Source organism: Ischnura elegans, chromosome 11 (assembly GCF_921293095.1).
Source record: "Ischnura elegans chromosome 11, ioIscEleg1.1, whole genome shotgun sequence".
Lineage (NCBI taxonomy): Eukaryota > Metazoa > Arthropoda > Insecta > Odonata > Coenagrionidae > Ischnura > Ischnura elegans.
Window position 1 is genome coordinate 52,952,591 of NC_060256.1, and position 14,378 is coordinate 52,966,968.

The window sequence follows — 14,378 nt, forward strand, 5'->3', positions numbered from 1 at the left end:
ATATATAAATCCCTGTGCAATGTCAAAGATAATCTAGGCTTCTTGGAAAAAAGGTCTAATTTTCACAATCATTATACAAGGAATAGTGACACCCTAGACGTCCCTTATTGCAGGTTAAGCAAAAACAGCAATTAATATGATGTACTAAAAATTCGTTTTTTTAACAGATTGCCCCCAGAAGCTAAAGCTGTAAGTGGGACAAAGTTTAAAAAAGTTATTCATGACTGGCTATTGAAAAAAGCCTTTTACTCCATTAATGAGTTTTTCGAAAGTGAAATTGTAATGTCCTTTCTTGATGCATAATCCAATTGATTTTGCCATATGTATTTTGTGTATTGAAAATTCCTGTGTGTATGACGAAGACTATTGCAAATTCTAATTTGTTTAATGTCAAATAAAACTATTATTATTATTACTATTATTATTATTTAACATTTATACGCACTGATGCTCTTGAAACTGATTCGTTGTCCAGAAATGATGCTAATTCAGCATTTGCGTCATGGTCGGTCCTCCAAAGTGGATTTATATCAAAAAGCAAGGGCCTGCTGTTTTTATGTATATTTTAATTTTGAAGGTACACGGAAAGATTCTTTATATTCTATTTTAGTACTTGTGGGAAGTTAAGCTAAAATGTAGTGGGAACTCTCCAATGAAGGTGATCAGTTCTTATATGAGAGAGATTAATGCCCATTTTGCGTAGCTTGAATGGAATGTAATCTCATAGTGCTTCAATTTTAATTCTCTCCTCTGATTAATTGTTAAATCTGCTGAACATCCTGTGGCAGTGGCATCAAATAAGTTGTCAATTTTCTTTGGAAAGACAAAATAGGAAAATTGCTGCGAATTGTCTTTGTTTGGTTTGACATTCAAATTCAGATCTCCTTGCTGGGTCATTATTGCTTGAAAATGTTGCTCTGTGGGCGTTGAATAGAGCTTTCAGTTGGATTTGAGAAAAGGAGAATTTTTAATCTCATCAATGATTTTCAGTTGCTTTAGTTATCTGCGAATCTTCACCATATAATTATTAATTTTGACTTGACTCATAATTCTCCTCTTCTCAGATTTATTCATTTTTGGGGAGGATTATTAAACTAGTAGCACAGGTTCTCATGCAAAATTAATTTCTCTATTTTATATGACTCGAAGACAAAAAATATTTTAATCTTATAATATTTTTGTTGAGGTATCTTACAAGTATGGAGAAAATCACAGTGGACATTAATGGGATGCTTAAATACATACAACCAAACCATAACAACTTATGATGGAAGGGATCTTGCTTTACCTGCTTTTTATGCTCAGGAGCAGGCACACACAAGTATTATGCATTATTTTGAAAAACAAGTTTGAATCAAAATAATTTGTGCAATAAAACATGATAAAGTTCTTTGCTCGATGAAGTATTTTTCACAGTAAGTATATATTACTTTCCTACAATGGTGTTTCACTGTGGGATATCCTAAGGTTTTAAGGATATGTGTATATTGTAGCACATCAAAATTTCTGAGCTATTATATTTTCAAAAACTTTCTACCACCAAGTTAACATTTAATGATATATTTTTAGTGTAGAAATACAGGATGGCAGACTAATATTCGGTAATAATATATCCTTCAAAATTACTTTCCCTTTAGTTTATTAAAAAAAATTAATTTGTTAAATTGGTTCCTTTGGTGTTTATTATTACCCGATGACTTAACTCATTTCTGCATAGAATATGTATCAAGGTATATTATCTTTGCTATATACATATAGAATATTTAAAAAAAATTATTGACAAGGAATCTTTATGAGAACTCAAATTCATTATGCATACTATACCTGATAATTACCATTTAATTGCCGTAAATTATTCTCATAGCAAATTAGGACTCATGAAAGGACTCAAGAAAGGAGATGAAAGACAATCGAACGCATATTATGAATTTAGCAATTGTCTACATAAAACTGCTATTACTTCATTAACATCTCAATCATGGGTTTTTAATGAGCTAAAGAATTTAATTCATTCTTTTGTATGCAAGTGCATTATATATTTTGCAAGTTCACATAGACTTTTGATAGTTCTATCTCATTAGTAATCCAATTGTTTGTACATAATTCATTTGCCACACAAATCCATCAAACAAGTTTTTGAGGGGTTTGAAACTCAGGTTGATTCCATAGCTTATTGGTATGTTTGTAAATGATATAATGAATGGAGTAATTGTACATGTGATTACATTTCTTCTTGAGTAAACTATTAGCTTAACAAAAATAGAATGAGAGAAAATCCCTCATCAACTTGTCAGGAAGATTGTGTTATAAGAGAGAGAGAGATTCACCATTTGTGTCAACCAACTTGTCTTTTACCAGCTAGACTAGAACATTTTCCAGGAACTTTTTCTGTTGTTAACCGCCAGATTGGTATCCATTTAGTAAATCTTTGGTCGATTGTAACTTGTATCACTTCTTGGATCACTTGACCCGTTTTACCCACCAAGATTAAGTTGAGAAGTATTTTCAAAATTCATCAATGGCTCGTATGAATAAATCTTAATGAAAACCGGAATATTCAGTTTTAATGCCAATTAGCAATGAAAGTTGAATTATTTTTGCAAAATGGTTTTTTTTCATTACCCTATGTCAAGATTTCTTTTTGTCTAAAGTACTACCAAAAATAATATATAGCTGTGTGATGGATCAATATCAAATCTGATCACAATCCCCTCTCAAGAATCTGTTTCTCTAAAATTTTTAACACAGTAATTTATCATTTGTATTCCAGGCATCAATGTTGACAGGAAATGGTCAACTCTGTGAAATGTGCTCAATGGCTCAAGATGATCCATCTTCATCAATTCTCATTTTTCTCTGACAGACCAAGTGGTATTTTGTTTTCCATCACATATTTTTCCCTACTTCTTTTCCTTTTTCTTCTGGTAAATTCATCTCCGTGTTGTTCTTTATCATTTTCAATGTCCAAAGCAAGTTTTACACTTATTTTTTTTCCTCACAACCGGATTTATATCAGCTCAATTGTAACAAAATTTTACCCACATATTTTTTTTTTCGGCTTAGTTAATCTTCTTCCACTTCACATCACCTCCCCAATTGGTTTCCAACATTTAGTCTAGCGCATTTTCTTCCTCTTGGCCTCATCTTCATGGGCCTTTTTCACTATGGCCAGCTTTGAATGGGGGTCTGCTGGCGGTGGTAGAGCTCGGTATGGTGGGTCCCTTGTTCCATGCAGCATTAAAGTCCATTCTTTGATGAATCCTGTCTGCGGTACTTGTGAATTGAAGCTAACCTAGATTAATGAGGAAAATGCATGAGAGACGAAATCCATTGATAATTTTATACCTCAATTAAAAGTCCATGGGACCTTAATGTATTCAATGGCTGGAAGAAGAGGGGGAAGTGACCATAGGGGAAGTTGGTAATAATAACAAAATTTGCACTTTTTCACACCGAGATCCCAGTAGGCACTGGACCATCACCAATCCAACCACCAACCTTCCCCCTCACTTCCACAAAGTTACCTAATTCACCTACAATCAACTTCATTGAGGAATTCAAAGGGGAATCATTGTTTGGAGTGGAGGGCTTGCAATCCCCTTAGCTCTTCAAGGGGATGATGGAGTTGTCATGGTGACCAACACAAGAGGAATACTTAAAATTATGTATAGCAGTAGGAAGAAAGTGCTTGATGGTTGGCAGCAGTATTTAATTTCTGAAATTTTAGGTACCAGAAGGAATACCCACACATTTAATCCACATGAATTTTACGACACCCAGTCGATTCCGCCCTAAAACTTCTGATTTTTCAACTTGAAATTAAATATACTATGAGGAATCATGTTTTACCGAGTATAAAAAAATGATGACTTTTTTTGATATGATCCAATTTTCCCTGGTAGGTGCTGGAACACCGTTCTGATGCATTCCACTGAAATTAAGCTCTGATTGGCAGCAAGTGCAAATATTCTCATTGGAGTCCCAGATGAGAATGGTCACTTTCGACAACACCCCTGTCTCATTGCATTTCCTCAAAATAGACTCGCCCAGCCTTGAAAGTAGTTTTCATTCAAGTGCCATGAATTTTTATGAGAGATATATGGTAGGATAATCTGAGTTCTCAGTACTTTTATTGCTACTTCGAAGCCAGGCCAGGCACCCCAAATGCCGTAGATAATGGTCAGAATAAATTTCATTGTTGTCATTTTTTAGCCAAACACCTACACTGCACAAACGCTCAACCATCGCCCACCGAATCAAATCCGCTCATCTAGTACTACTAGGGCTACTAGACGAGCGGATGTGATTCGGTGGGTGATTGTTGAGCGTTTGTGCAGTGGAGGTATCGATATACCTTGGTTTCTATTGTAATTTGGGTCCCTTGATTGGCAAACCTTAATTTTATTTAAAAAAAATTATTTTATGCGTTTACGAGCAGATCCCTTTTACATGTCAAAATACAGGATTTATAATGAGTTGTCATATCTAAGCATAAAATACAATATACTTACTGAAATTTCAGGCTATAAAATTATACTAAGAGTGGAGATTGGAATCAAAAGGCAGAAAATTCATTAAAATGAAGTTGTTTTTTTTTAAATTTCATCCCTACTAAAAATCTTTGTGTGAAACTCATGGGGTAAATCCGTGAAATGACAAAGAAATCCTAATAGTGAGACTAAAATCTTTGGAAAGTATGTATGGGGAATTTTTCATTAATCTCAAAAATAAGGACCAAGTTCTTATCATATATCATACGCAGGCTGGTTTTGTAATGTATCTGTGAAATTGTTTTCTCACAGCTTGAAAGTGCGTATGTGAAATTCAAGGGACCAGTGTCCAATTTCACGGGTTTTCTCTTATGTGTTTCACACTCTTTTCTTGAATATATCAGAGGAAATATTTTCACAAGGGGTATGCCTGATTGGAGCGTTTCTTGGTTTAAGCTTTTGGCTGGCCTTAATAATAATTTCTATGCCAGTCATTTGAAGTATTTGCTGCTCTGAAAGCTTACCTCTAATGTCCAGACTCCTTGTGGGTACTCGCCCCATGTATGTGTCGTCATGAAGGGCCATTTTGTGAAACCATCCAGCTTGTCGTCATCATTCACTCGCTTACTCAATATCATTGATCTGTGAAAAGGTGGAGAATTACATACATAATTCCATATAAAATTATTAAAATGGCTATTATTACTACACTAATATGCAAGTGAATACTATATATTATAAATATTAATGTTCACCTAACTGTTTAAGAGGCTTATGGTTGATGGTTAGTTGGTAAATAATGATGTTAGCCAAATATTATCATCATCTCATTAATATTATCATCAATTGTCAAATGACTAGAAGTATTAATTTTGATTGAAAAGAAGAACTGGTGATGAACTTCTAAGAGCTTAATATCATATAATTTTTACCATTTATTGCAATATACTTGTGAATTATTGAATGAAGCTAGAATTGAATGTTGTACTTGATGGTCAAAACTGGCGGATAGAAAAAAGGATTCTTTGAGGTTAACTAACCTTGTGCCCATGGGTGATGTTAGGAATAACTCCACGTCTCCACGCCGGGAAGCATTGAGAGTAATGACTGCTTGTACGTGCTCTAGATACCCAATTTGGGTATCTGTTCCTTCGCAAGCCCTTGTTTTTATCTTCAGTTGTAGAGAGCGACTGCTTGGGATTTCTCTGTGGAGATAAAAATTGAAGAAATATCTGAAAAATGATCTAAATGTTACCTTGATCGCATTGATTTTGACGCAAGCCAACATCTTGAAATGCTATATGTAGTCATTGTCTATTCCTCTTGTGCACGTGACAAGAAGCTGAAAATTTTTAAAGAAGTAGAGTTACTTGCATTCAATTCAAATTTTATGGTTCTCATCATTTTAGGTGATGGCGAGAGAATTTAGGTTAATTTCTGCAAACTTCTCTTCCTTAAGCTTACGATAAAACTGAAGTGATTTGATACTTAAATGAGCGTAAAATGGAAGTGGAATCTACTAACATTTTATTTCATTTTCTGTATAGAAAGCTCTTTGCTCTACCAAGCTCTGAGAAATGGAAACATTTAGGTGATGGACTTGGCCAATGTCCTCAGGGCTGATAAATTTTCTAGGCTGCACTGCTGATTATCTCTTATCTGTCTGCCGTAACAATGATTTCCTTGTTTGCCAATAAAACCTTGGAATAATTTCAGTATCTGATCAGGGGGGTCTTGACACTGATTGGAACAATTCTGATTGGTCTGCATTCCAAGGGGTTGACTCTGATTGGGTGCAATGCAATCAGGATCGCAAAATTGGGATTGTTGCTTCTCAGTCAGAATCTACCATTTGTAATGATAACAGTCTGAATAAGTTGGATCGAATCTATTATGATCATCCTCTCCCACCATTACCCCTTCTCCAGGGAGCTTTTTATGTAGTCTAATTGCCAGGAAATCACATATTGAAAGAAAAGGTACATAGGCGGATCTAGGGGGGGGGGATGTGCCCCCCCAGAACCTTAAAAAATATGGAAGATTTTAATGAAGTCCCATTATCATTGCGTTCATTTTGTATAACGAGGTAACCTTGTGCCCCCCCCCCCCCCCAGAACAAAATCCTGGACATGGCCTTCGGTGTGCCCCCCCAGAAAGAAATCCTGGATCTGCCCCTAAAAAGTTAATATCAGTTTTCCACTATTTTTTAATGAAGATGACACATCTATTCTCACAGAGCCATAATCTTATACCAGATGAAGGCTCTGTGAGCCGAAATTCATTGTATGCATTAAATAACTGTGGAAAATGCAACTACCTTTTATTTCAATATTTAAAGTTAATGTGTGATCAATTTTATTAGTTTTGAGGTAAATGCCAGTACTCACTTGGTGTCTGTCATTGATCCAGCTTCACAGTGAAACCTTGCGGGGACTGTCTTCCACTGCTTGGCAAGTGCGACCATGGCGCCAGCGTCAAGGACCCCAAAACCAAACAGATGGTTGAATTCAAGCCCAACTCCATTCATTGTCCAGTGGAACCTTCCTCGGGCATCGAACAAGGAGTTTCGCTTGGATGTCAGCACAGTCAAATGCTGAATATCCCTCCAGGTCAACTGAGGACTTTTTTTGGAAGAACGCAAAGTGGTGAGTTAGTATTATTTTTCATTGCTAATGGCAATAATCTCAAGAAACTTTGGTTGTTTAGGTAAAAATGTAATCTTGAATGAAATGAAAAGTTTTACCTTAGGTTTTAAATTTTGCAGAAAAAGAAAACTTTTCATTTATATGTTAGAGTGATAAGTTTTTAGCTTAACATATTTAAATCATACATTTTTCTGGCATTAAAACCTCCACATTCCATTTGCTAATGAATTCATCTTTACAAATTGTTGTGACAAGTAAAAGAGATGGGAAAGTTACTTGACTGTGGCACAGCCCCTCCTGAAATCTGGTGAACAATGAAGATAAGGGAAAAGTGTCATGTTTGGTATAAACAAGTATTCTTTCCATGTATTCATGTGCCTACGTAGTTTTCCTTTTCGTTTTCTATTCGGTGGTAGCGAGAAATGTTTTTCTGGAGGGGGGGGGGGGGGGGGGGAGGGTGCTTGGGTGGTGTGTGGGGGAAGCCTACACTGGTAATTTGTTATCTATTCGCACGCATGGGAAAACCATGCCATTTAATGGAGTTTTAATTTTATTTGTATAGTTCTTACGGTTGTAGTTAATGCTGTTTTTTCTAAAACGGACGTTGTTATTATGATAAATAAAAGCGAACAAACTATGTATAAATCCACCAATTTATTTATGCGGTACTACTAGTTTCGATGCAGCGGCGTCGTCATCAGGTACCCGAGCATTTTCCTGATACCGCCCGAAGTTTCGAAAAATTTTCAATTCAGGCCTAAAATTATCGATATGGTTTTTCAAAAGTACCCGAGGTACCTGATGATGACGCCGCTGCGTCGAAACTAGTATAGTACCGCATAAATAAATTGGTGGATTTATACATAGTTTGTTCGCTTTTATTTATTAGAATGAACCTCCACAAAGTTGAGCCTGTTACGATAGAGTTGTTATTATGATTTAATTCCATCAGCATTTTCCTGAGACCGCCCGAAGTTTCGAAAAATTTTCAATCCAGGCCTAAAATTATCGATATGGTTTTTCAAAAGTATTTGGTGGCAGAGAATCTGAAATGCAGCTGCATCTAAAAACTAAGTGTCAGAGGAGCGATGCCACTGGGCTATTGGACTCGTCAACGGATGTATCGCGGGCAATCGCCACAAGGGGCCACAAGAAATTTCGGGGGATTGGAGGGTAGATTGAAGCCCCATAGGACCCTCCGCTTGTCTACATGCTTGGTTTTCGAAGAGTTCTCTAATGATATTGGCCGGAAAAATTTACCTTTAAGGCAGTTACAGGCAGGGATGCCGACTTACAAAAAGTATTGGGGAGGGGCCGAAGCCAGGGATCTTGCCCCGGGAAATTTTATAAGCAGTAAGTTTTAAATTTTTTAGCATTTTAGAAGAGTCTTATGATCAACATTAGAACCCTGATAACTCGAATCTCGATATCTGGACACTCCGGGGAAAATAGACAAGCCTGACACATTTTTTCCTCACACCCATGACGAATTTTTGAGGGGGCTCGGGCGCCCTCAGGCCCCATGGAGTCGGCGCCATTGGTTACAGGTCAGGAAAATCAAGGAAAAGCGAGGGAATTTCATCCATGGCATCAGGCAAAATTAATTTCATGATACACGAATCAAAAGAACCGCAATGCTGTCAGCTAACTGAGGGCTTGCATCTTTGACTTAGGGATTCTTGTTGCAGCACTGAATAGGCGCAGCCAGAAACAGGCTTCGGGGGTGCTTGGGAGGTATGCGGGTTGCCTACACTGGTAATTTTTTTCAATTCGGAAACACTTGCATTTCATTCAATATGGTGATAATTTCGTTTGCATGAAACTGATTTATCTGAAAAATGTATAGTCATCTTTTATGTTCATCATTCATCCGTTTCCTGCTCTGAATCTTTTCGTCTATTTGTCACTAAATGTTGTCATGTCTCAAAGGGATTTAAAATATGGATTTTTTCTTAAGTATGATTTGGTGGTAGACCTTATGAAATGTAACTGTACAGAAAAATGTAGAGTCAGAGAATAGGTGCCTGTGGGCTAGTGGTCTCCTCAGCGGATGTATCGCCACAAGGAAAAAACTACTTTCGTGTGGGTGGGAGTCGAAGCCTCCCAATCCCCCCTGTGGGTACCTGACCCTGAACGAATTCCTTTTGCGTAGTGGACGAATTCCTTTTGCGGATTGTTGACTTCATTCAAAGATGATGTCAGGGGCATCGTACTAAGCATTTTTATTACATGAAAATGGGGCATGTGAACGGGATACTGAGGTTGAAATACGAATCGATAGTCATCAGGATAATGTTCCTTCACCTAAAAATATGGTCACTCCGACCAGAGGTAAGAGATAACTGTTTCATTTTTTTATCGAAAAAATTCATGAAAATACGAGACAAAATTTTTTAAAGAATAGAATAGAAAGATGAGCGTTTTTGCGGAGTTTCCCTCTGCCTTTGCGTTTTAAATGCACCTGCACCTGGTGCGAATTCGGAAGACCCGGGTTCGGATTCCGTCCTAGATGAACTATTTTTCATCTGTGGAATATTCTCACTCTAAATGTACTTCCGAGTGACTCCGTGAAGGTATACCTCGGAGTGCCACTGTTAGTCCGCGGCTATCCCTTGAATAATTTAGAAAGAATTTATTAACGATTTGGATAAAAAATCTCATCTATATTAAATATTTGGCTGGCAACTTTTTCCGCGTGTTAAAGAAATCTATAAGGAAAGAGGCGAAATGAGACACCGTAATGAATACGCGGAAACTTGCCTTCTTCTTATTTCGAACGTCCGTCAGAGAATTCTCAGGTCTGCCGCAAGAATTCGTGCGCATTAAAATAAAATTTCACAATCGTCAATCACGGCTCTACCAGTCATCCGTTTCCACTTATCACGAGGAAACATACGGCAGTTACTCGTAACTGATTCAATAAATCATATGAACCTCACATTTAATGCTTGCGAGACGATTGTCAGCTAAAAAAGACCACTTCCACTACAGTTTACGGCGGAAGTCACTCTGAACAAAGATACCGCTGCCTACACCGCCAAAAAAATGCGGGCGAAACGGCAAAAGATGTAACGTTTAACCGCCATGTTCTTGGGCCTCCTTTAATGGAGTCCCCATGCGCCCGTCCATGGAGAAGCTTGAAATCCACTGCTGAGTGAGCTCGCTTTCGCTAATCCTTGTCAATTCGTCGGCCGACTGACTGGCCGAAGCGACGTGTTTGTATACTCCTCTTTTCCTGTCTCCCTCTTTCTTTTTTTGTCTTTTCTCTTTTTTTTAATTTCAACCGGTATTTGGCTCGGAATGCGGGTGGATTACGACGGCACATCGACCTCCCAGAAACGAGTCCCATCTCGCGAGACTGATGTTTCAGTCTGGCCGTCGGCGCACGGAGGAATTTTCAATAAAAGCTCTTCCTTTCCCCAGTGGATTTTTTTTAGCCTCACGGCATCCTTGTTAAACCGTGAGAGTGAGATTAAAAACTTGAGCCGATTTTGGGAGACAAAAAGAGCGGTATTAATGGGCCATGAGTGTGTTGCCCTTTTTCTCTTGTATTCCGTCCTGTTGCAGCTGAAAGCATAAGTAAGAATCAAAAGGGAATTGTCTTTTCGTATGAAATTTCTTTCTTGGATCTTCCTCATGATGAAGAGTCAACAATCCGAATGTTTGATGGTTTGACCCTCTCTCCTCTCCCCCACTAGCCTACCGCATTGGGCCAATGTTTGATCAAGATAGCTATGTTGGCCTTCATCGGCCATGGACTACCAATGAAAGCCCTTAATGGCTCAATATTGGCTACGTAACACCATATTGGCTACCCCATGTGGCTCCATTGTTATTCCATGAAACGCAATATCGGTTATCCCATTATATTTATTGTGGTAAATCATGGTGTTCACTAATACTTTATACCTCAGCGCACACTTTTTCATGATAGCTTTCCCACTTTCATAATCAGGGCCCGCGTATTTGAGACTAGAAACGCCAATGTTTTCATATGTCTATGTACTATGATAAATATCCAGAGTTACTTTGCCCCGACAAGGACGATGACGTGGAGCCTAGTTCCACATAGAAATCAGATAAATGCTATTAATAGGTTCTCATCTCATTGCCAACGGATAGCCTGTATGGGGTGCTAATGAATAGTCAACATTGGCTAATTGGCTTCTAGGGTCCGCTCTCCTATCTGCTAATCTATTCATATTTAAATAATTGGTCGTATGAAGGACATTCGGGGCCTTCCTTTGTATCTGTTGCCGTCGACTTTTTCTTCGACGCCTGTCTTCATCAGGGCGCAATTACTTTCCTCTATCATAGGTTCTCCCTGATCGAGTGAATGAACTAGACCTCTAATGGCGTCACCGTCTCATAAAAGTGGGAGGGAACTTTCGCATGTTTTCGTTTGGAAGCTTATGAGAAAAAGGCTGTATGAGGGAGATTTATTTTCAGTCGTAACTAATCTTTCCCTTTCAACTTTCGAATTATTTCAATGAATTGCGATTTCAAGTCGGAGTGAATGACCCCATGGTATCGGAGAGATGATACCGGACAATTACTAGTGGACGTGGTGGTGGATATTAGATTTGTGTGGGTTCATAATTGGACAAGGCCGTGGTGATTACACGTGGTGAGGATCGGGAGAGAAAATGTGGTGGTGAATCGACTCCCTATCTCTCGGATAATTTCCTTGGTGTGTTTCTCTGCGTCCCCGCCATCTGCCAACCGTCACGGCGCTGCACTCGCGATAATTAGCGAACGAGACGGGGAAAATTATTTTATTTATTTTTTCGTGTTTTTTCGCCATTCGCGCCTCCCCCGAAGCATAGGGCATGGGTTCTTTCATTTTTTCCTTCGGCTAATTTGGCGCGAAATCTCAATGAATTCTCGCAGCGAGTTTTAAATTCGCTTCTCCACTGCTCTGACCTAATTGCCTCTGTTGTACTCGTGTGTGAAATGACCTATTAGAACCATCTTAGCACGAGAGTTTTGTATGATTGGAGTGTGGTGCGAAGTGGGGTGTAGAGCTAAGGATATTGGGAGCAAGGAAAGATTAATATTTTGATGAATAAAAATGAAATTGTATTTATATATTTTGCACCCTTGACAAAAAGCCTTTTTTGTGTTTTCAATACAATTTAATATTGGCTAATTTTTTTGGGTCACCCCAAAACACCGTCTGCAATCTGTAATTATTGACCCAGTGGTGCTATTGATTGTACAGTGTGGCGAACTTCTTTGTAAAATTATTTTTGTATTGTGGGACGTCTACGTATTAACACATGTAGCGATGAAGGTCTGCGCTACGGGGCAGTTGGGTAATCTTTCGTCAGTAGCTAGCAATTTCATACGTTTTTTAAAGAATTTCCCTATGATTATACATAGTATTTTGAGATAAATATTTTAGTTTAATATTATGAAAATTGAAACTACTGCTGCAGACATTTTTTTTCATTAGCATATACTTTAGATAGATATATTTTCGTGGTTGTAGTTTGTTGATCGTTAAGTAAATAAAAATTGCAAATTTTTAAGTAAATAAATATTGCAGATTTTTTAATTTAGTAATTTTATTTATAATGACACTTCTATTATTTTTTGAAAATCGCGTTTTATTACGCTAGACGACAATGAAGTTTCACGTCACCAATGTTAGACTTTCTTTTTGTAGGTTCATATGACTAGCGATATGAAATAAAATGTTAATTAACCGCTCTCTAATGGTTTTTTTCGCTCTTAAATTAATTTTACAACATTAATTTCCCGTGACGTTATAAATGCCCGTCAGTGATTTGATGTAGTAATTTGGGAATATGTAAATAATGTCTAATCTTTGAAGCGGCGTTAGAGTAATCCCACTGAAGGGGAAATTAATGATGTAAACGGGTTTTTCTCACATTATTATGAAACATGGGGTTCAAGAAATATTAATTTAATTTGTTTACTCCAAACTTGGTGTCGGGAAAGGAGGAAACTGCGAATATTTTTCCCAAACCCTCGAGTATAATTATTGTCGTTGTTAATTCGAAATTATTTCCTTCAAAGGCTTTCCTCGACTTCATGAGGGCGTTGCCAGCTGCCATGATAATGAAATAATTAGTGAAATAATGGGATGCACTCACTTGGCTTCCAGCGCCAAGGCGAAAACTCCTGCAGCCTCAGGGGCAGCGGCTGATGTCCCAGAATGCATTGTGGTACACTTCCCGTAAAGGTCCGTCGTGGCCTGAAATGGAAAACTTCATTATTTGGCACTGAAAGTTTATTTGCTTCTGTCTTGGCAATCTAACAAAAAAAATCACCGTGGCGAATCACAAATCGGCTTCCCATTCATTCTAAAAATTCTTAACTGGTTTTTCTTTAAAACGAAATAATTGCTCATCTTTGAAAATGATGTTTTTTCCTCTTTTATGATTAATTTTGGCAATGGGTGTTACCTACTGGGAATCCTTCAATACAGGAGTTGAAGAAATAGTAACTTCACTATTTACTCATAAGTTTTATTTTTTTGCGAATATGGTTTCGTTGCCGTTTAATATTATCAAGGTATTCCTGGAAAATGAGAGATACATACCACTTGAATTGACATTTATATTGCGATTTTTCCTTGAAGTTTTTTCCTAGATAATGTTACTTTGCAACATAACCATGGCCTGAAAAGATAAAAAAATATGCGGAATAAGCGAAGTTACTATTTCTTCAACTCCTCTGATGTCCCATTTTACTTGTAATGGTAATAATAAATGGCAATTGGCATCCCATTCATTTAATACCAATCAGTTGGGGTATTTTTTGCGAATATTCAAGTTCCTATCTCAAAAAATGTAATTTTCCAATTTTTTTCAGCTATTTTTCGAATAAATTCCCATTTGCGTCGGGACAAAATTCCTTTTCAACTAAAAGGATTGCGGTCAAGATTTTAAGAGGTAGCTTAATTCCTGCTGTCCGTTGGGTAGTGGGTTAGTTAGTCGCTGAGTTCCGCTAAATTATCATTCAGTGCCTGGGGAATGATTGCGAGTGATGAGGAAATAGCCTTAAGCAATCATTTGGGGCTGGTATTGTATCATTTCCGCTGAAAATATGGCTGGGACAAAGGTCGGGCGTTGTAAGCGACGACTGGAAGCAGGTGCGTTATTGAACCCTTAGTCTTTTGACTAAAGTGGCGGTTGGCCTCCTGCGGTTCGAAGGGGTCGCCTGTCAACGTAAATTGCCTCTAATTGGGAAAAGTATCTCTGTTCCACACAGTTAC

The 14,378-nt window shown here is 37.7% G+C and overlaps 1 protein-coding gene across 1 annotated transcript in view; it reads right to left on the minus strand.

Moving 5' to 3' along the window:
* Positions 1-1,132: 1,132 nt before the first annotated feature.
* The window catches only part of LOC124167752 (neuroendocrine convertase 2), a 433,133-nt gene continuing 419,887 nt past the window's right edge, over positions 1,133-14,378 (minus strand). Inside the window, exons 10-14 of the mRNA XM_046545763.1 lie at positions 13,255-13,355; positions 6,878-7,111; positions 5,531-5,695; positions 5,015-5,132; positions 1,133-3,292 (exon numbers count right to left, since the gene is read on the minus strand). Of these exons, the coding sequence (XP_046401719.1) occupies positions 3,116-3,292; positions 5,015-5,132; positions 5,531-5,695; positions 6,878-7,111; positions 13,255-13,355 (795 nt within the window). The 3' untranslated portion in view covers positions 1,133-3,115. The remainder of the gene's footprint in view (positions 3,293-5,014; positions 5,133-5,530; positions 5,696-6,877; positions 7,112-13,254; positions 13,356-14,378) is intronic.